The sequence below is a fragment of the Mchenga conophoros genome, linkage group LG7 (assembly GCF_057382185.1).
Source record: "Mchenga conophoros isolate Kocher_MC1m ecotype Shallow Benthic linkage group LG7, M_conophoros_male_GT1.1, whole genome shotgun sequence".
NCBI lineage: Eukaryota > Metazoa > Chordata > Actinopteri > Cichliformes > Cichlidae > Mchenga > Mchenga conophoros.
The window spans coordinates 42281446-42287713 of NC_140532.1; the positions used below are offsets into that span (position 1 = coordinate 42281446).

Consider the following 6268-nt stretch of genomic DNA (forward strand, 5'->3'; position numbering starts at 1 on the left):
AACGAGAAAGAGAACTAACAGAGCTGGTGCTGTCCTGACAATGTTCCGCTTATTTTAGTTTGAGATGGCTCATCATCTCCTTTCAGAACAGCAAATTTATCATTTTCTACTTATTGGTTGTAGGTCACTTTCTGGGTAACAACACAGTTATTGACGTGCTTCGTCGCCAGGGATATGAGGTGGAGCACACACCTGCTGGGCAACCCATAAACCGGTGAGTTTGCTTCAGTCTAATCATCATCATAATGCTGCTTGTTTAACAGGACTGGACCGTAAGACATCCATGGCTTTTAGATGCAGTTTCTCATATACTATATGGTGTTTTCGGTAACATCTCCCCGCCTGTGTGCTTTTTGCAAGTCTTCTCTTGTTTCAGCTTAGATTGTACTGGAAGATAAGTGTCACAAATTCCCCGCTGGCCACCAATGAAGTGGTGTTGAAAAGGCCAATTTAAGTAGGGTTCTCACCTCCTGCTGTGAAGCATGTAGTGCAGTCTACCTTGGCACACTGAGGGTGGTAATCTCGCTTTAAATCTGTGTTCTTGTTCCTGTGTCTGAGTGAATGAATAGGTAATTCTACTTTCTCACACACAGCCCCCGTGTTTGATACGGTATTATGAGCCTGAGATGAACCCACATCTTGCCTGTTCATAGACTACCTTGATGTTGTCTTGAGAGAACAGACAGCCTTCATTATATCCATGTATAACAATTTATTATTCGACTTCTCATTAGTATATCTGACATCACAGTTGTTCAGGTCTAAGTGCATTTACTCTCTTTGTTACCAGTATTGGTTTATTCATGGTGATTAACGTGTCTTGAAAGGAAAACTAGTGTCAAATAGTATCAAAAAGAAGAGTTTAGGTTTTTCTGTCATGCTTCCCAACTTGTAATTTGTTCTTCCACAAAAAGAAGCTATGTTAACTATTAGACTGTAGTTAGTTTTTTGTCCTTCCATTGCATCCTGAATGGAGAAAGAATGGAGACCTGTTTATAATAATATATAATATTAATAATTAATAATACTTTTTTCTCGACTTCGCTCTGCTTGTGATTTGAAAGTGTATTTCTCCTGCTTGTTTCACTGCCATTTACTTATTATGATCAAATATTCACTTTAAACTGTCATGTTAATATTTTATTGGCAGGCTCTTTAACAGGACTGTCAGGTGGAATAAACTCCTGGCCTGCATAAAAACACTCTAACCTGCTTTCAGCACTTTGCTACTTTTGCTCAGCATTTTCTCTGCACTTGTAGACTCTCCCACGAGACTATAATGCCATGTTTCAGTGACCTCACAGGAAAATGTGATATTTATTTTGCCTGTAACAGCAAAACAGACCTTGTCCTTACATTCTTTGGTGTCCATGGCAATATCCTTGGACAAGGCACAGAGGCTGTAAGATGTGCTCAGTTTGTTTCATCTGCATCTTCTTTGGTGCATTATGAAAGTTCCATTTATGGCAAAGCCCTCCAGACAATCATATGCAGGGTGAAATGTGGGCAGGCTGCAGTGTGAAGTGTGAAACCAACACTGGCTTCATCGCCAGTATAGTCCAGCATCACCTTCGTATCCATGATCATTGTTAATTGGAGCTCATATAGTTCACCACGCTTGATGAGTTCTTCAACAGTGATCTCTTTTTGTCCCACGTGATTTGATTAAAACAGCCCCAAAAATGTGTTTTCAGCATAAAGATTTCAAGTTTTTGCTTTTGCTTCGGACAGGCAAACATCATCTTATAATCTTCATATGGTTCCTTGCCTTGTATCCCCAGTTTTCTGCTTCTGATCACCTAGGCAGGGTAACTACTCTTCTTCTTTTGCAGACAGGCTTGGCACCATCGTTGGCAGGATTAAAGATGATTAAAGACTAAAGTTGATGATTTTATTATAAAAGTGACATGCAACGAACCCCTTTTCTCTTTCTTTCTAAAGCATCTTACCCTACTGTAATGTGCATCCTCTAGGCGATCATCATCTGGACCCGTCTCACCAGAGCTGGAGGACCATTACGATGAGTCGCCTCAGCTGGAACCTTTCTTGCACGAGCTTCCTCACAAAGAGGAGGGTCAGGGGCATACTCTGGAGGAGGATCTGTTACCCCACATGCTTCTGCCACCAGATAGCCTGGAGGTTCTGGAGAAATCTGAGAGAAAAATGCTAAAGAAAAAGAGGAGGAATAAGCAGAAGAAACAGCGGCACAGGCATTTTAATGACCTCTGGGTTCGGATAGAGGAGAGGTAAGATGAAAGAAAGAGGGGTAAAGAGGTGAAGGTCTTTCTTCTCTATATATGGGTTATCAATGACTAGAGATGAAAGGCCACAGGTGAAATGAGAGTATGATAGCAAGAGCTCAGAAACAAGCCAGAGAGGATGTAAAGGGAAACTCACACTTGTATATAGAATAAAACTGACACTTCCTGGTGCAGTGCTGCAGGCTCAAACAGCCACCATATCACATCACCATGCACTTCATGCAGTTTGCATAAACTTCAGCACATACACATATGTGCCCTGCAGTGGTATATGAGTCCTGACTAGTTCCAAGCTAGTGTAGGTGTCTTGGTTATGAAAAGAGCGACCTGGGAATTCCTGCTAAGTATCGGGATTTGGTCTCACAGTAGCTCCAGGCAGGAACTCACAGGACAGCACGATAAGATCACCTTTCAGACAAAGAAGAATCTTTTGCACAAGGTGTGGTCTGCCATGTGGAAACATCCCTGCATTTTTTGCAATGGCAAAACACAGTTTTGTCATTGGGTTGGAAGCAGTAACGCTAATATGAACTTCAACACATAAACAGTCCTAATCTATTCAGTCACACCTTTGGGGAATTTAAATTTTCCATGGCCTTGCCCAAATTTGGGTTGCAAGAGAAAAGACAAAAGGACAACATGTGATCTTGACACAAAACAGAGAAATTTTTATCTTAATTGAAACAGAGAATGGGTGAACAGCTAACATTAGCGTTATTCAGATGTAGATCTGGACTTAAGAAGTTGTTGCAGGCAGCAGTTTGTAAAACTGAACTTGTGCTACCAGTATTTATTATTTCAATATGCAGTATGCACTAGTCCAAATTAGTGATGGAAAGAAAAAGCTAAACAAATAGTGTCACTTCTTCATGTGAACAGAGGAGGTTTGTGAACATTTGTGTACATTATTTCTGCAGAAGTGTTTTCTCTAAATCCGCAAGATCCTGTATTTTGAGCAGAAATGAAACGGACTCTTTGTGCATGGACGTTACAATGTTATGCACGTTCTTGTATATTTTAATGTCTAAAAAGGTGGCTGAGTAAGAGAAAGTAAGGCAATTTGAGAAAAAGAAGCAACTCCAGTCTCACAGTTCTTTGTTGTGTGGCCATGGTATGTCACACCTGGTTTCTTTGCGCCTCTTAAGGCCTTTTCACACAAACTAAAGTTAATTTCTCTAAAACTATGCCCCTTGAGTATTTGGCTGAATGCAAATAAGTATGAAGAGTAATGTAAATTTGGGGCAAAGTGGCATTATGTTAGGAGTGTTTCTTTTTAATAAAAATGGAAATGCTATGATGTCTGTGTGGTTTTGACCACCTCAAAGCAGTCATTGCCTCACAGACACTTCAGTCTGTGTAATTTGGGGATGAAGGAAGAGTAACAAAGGGCATAATAGCTTTCAGGTTTATTGGCAGTTGGTCATGTGACGATCAGTGATTTGAGCACCCAGAAATTCTGTCAGAGAACTTTTTCTTTGTGGCTTTCATCATCATTAATGTTTCCATTGTTGACTTTCTGCAGTCTGCATATTTTCTCTGGCGATTTTTGACAATGTGTGGATGTGGAGAGAGGCTGGTTTTCCTGCTGATCCTGCCACAATTTCCCCTACAGTACCAAAGAATTGTACAGTGCAGAAACAAAACAAAATGCTTTTTGTTTAAAAAAAAAAAAAAAAGTAAAAGTCTGGAATTAATAAGACCCTACCCAGTCTGTAGTGATTCTAAATTGCAAAATGGGAGCCAGTGCCTGTAGAAAAATTATGGTGTAGTTTACTAATTGCAGCATACAGAGTTTTAAAGCCTCTGAAATTAAGATCTGATGTTGTTTTGTTTTTCCTGTAATAAAAAGAGTGAAAAAAATCAATGAATGTAAGCAAACGTTAATGTCACAGCAGTGAAGATGGGTTCATTGTGAAAGCCGAAATTAAATTATTTTGCATTAATGAGTGTTAATTTGTGTCAGTGTGCAATGCGCAGCGTCATTGTGCAACCAATTTTTTTTTCAGTTGGGGAGCGCCTGGGGGGGGGGGGGAGTATTACCCACACTAATACTCATTCCCTTTGCCCACAAACCAGTGAAAGAAATGCAAATACAGAATGAATGCAGGATCCTCGTTAATTATACCAATTAAAATCATTCTGTTTTGTGTTCATCATTTACGACCCATCATTCAATTGAGAGATATTATAAATCTTCATTATTAAATCCATGTTTTTGCCTCTTTTCTCTCTACAGCTCTGTGGTGCAGTCCCCGCCTCCCCCAATGGTTCGCATCATCAATGGTTACATCACGGTGCAGCCGCCTGACAGAATCCAAAGCCAGTACAACTATCATCGTGTTCCTTCAGCAGCACCAGCGCCTTCGATCTTCTCGTTGTCTTTACTGAGCTTTCACCTCACACTACCTATAGTGATCTCACAGATATGGACTGTGGCCCTCTAGTAAAATGGTTATAAGGACTCTAAATAAAACTGGTACACGTACGCGGTTTCAAATATACTGCTCTTAAAAAAAAGTCTGGTCTAGCTGTTCACTCCATGGATGTTTGGGCACAGAAAGTTTGCTATGTTGGAAGTGAACTGGAAAGGTGTGGCAGTAGGGCTCATCTCTTTACAGATTGGGCTTTGATGTGCATGTGAGTTCATATAACTTGAAACATAAAGGTCTGAGTTTCACTTAATTTACACAGAGTGAGCACAGAGTATGCAGTAGGGAAAACAAGAAGCTCAAACTGAGGTAGTGTTATCACTAATTACACAACTCATCAGTGCCTTGCTGGGTTACACAGTTATAGTAGACAGCTATTAGTTGCTCTGAAAATTTGAGAAATCACTTAAGTAATTTTTCAGCTTAAATATTTTCTCCAACAGCAACTGGGACCACATGTCCTTTGAGTATCTCTGTGAGAGTACGTGGGCGTGGGACAAACAACGTCTATCGGCTCTTAAACCCACTGGGCTTGCAAACACAAGTGCTCAGACTTTAATTTATTCTTCTATTTTAGAAGAATCTGATTTGATTACATAAAAACCTGCTGCGGGGAGAAAATTGTACACACGCCTTTTGAATATTATAGAAGTATTTTAGAATTATTAAAAAAATTAAGATTATCAGAAGCATTGTTGTTTATATGGAAAAGTATAAATAGATATGCAGTATATTTTCAAAACAAAATCAGGAACTAACCACCATAGCCCCATGTCATGTGTCTCACTGAAATTACATTTTTGAAAGGGACAGGTGATTGTATTGTACTTTATTAGTGTTATCGACTGCTTTGATGTATATGTTTGCTGAAAGAATTTATGTGGATGTGTCTGGGCGTGTGTGCGCGCGTGTGTTTTACATAGCATTCATTCATTTTTTATTTATTTAAAACTGTAGTGTTGCTGTTAGCCATGTGAAACATTCCCTGTGGCTTTTGTTTTTATATATTTCATCTCACCATGATGCCAAAATGACTTGTTTTTCAAATGTTCTTTCAGTGTAATTTCAAATGCATATCATGGCAATAATAATTAAACTGACTACATGAGCAGACCGCGTAGTGCTTTACGACCTTCACATTTCATTTATGGCACGAGATAGCAACAATAAAATATTTATCTGGATGTAAAATTGGTCTTCGATGCTCGTTCTTCGCTGTGAAGCAAATCAGTGGAAAGTCAGGGGAGAGAAATTTTTACAGCAAAATAACCAGTGTTATATTAAGTATAGATCAAATTATTTTATGTACCTTAAAGGTGTTACTCATCACAACGAACAAACGAACAGCTTCCCAACACTTAAAACCTTTTGGATTCCTTCAAAAATCTTTTTATTTAATGGTCAACAGGTTTACGCTCCAGTCCCATTATCATGTGTATAACCCTCAGTTCCAACAGGCAGCTGTTTTCAGTGATCAAGCGTTTAGCAGCTAAATTGCGCATATCTGTTTCTAGTTGTTGTTTTTCATCAGAGATGTATGAATATTAATGTTAATGCTGTGTGCCCTATGTCTGCTGG

The 6268-nt window shown here is 39.3% G+C and overlaps 1 protein-coding gene across 1 annotated transcript in view; it reads left to right on the forward strand.

The window, feature by feature from the left end:
• The window catches only part of trabd2a (TraB domain containing 2A), a 58623-nt gene extending 52783 nt beyond the window's left edge, over positions 1–5840 (forward strand). The window contains exons 5-7 of the mRNA XM_085281221.1: positions 124–214; positions 1974–2246; positions 4498–5840. Of these exons, the coding sequence (XP_085137347.1) occupies positions 124–214; positions 1974–2246; positions 4498–4705 (572 nt within the window). The 3' untranslated portion in view covers positions 4706–5840. The remainder of the gene's footprint in view (positions 1–123; positions 215–1973; positions 2247–4497) is intronic.
• The last annotated feature ends 428 nt before the right edge of the window (positions 5841–6268 follow it).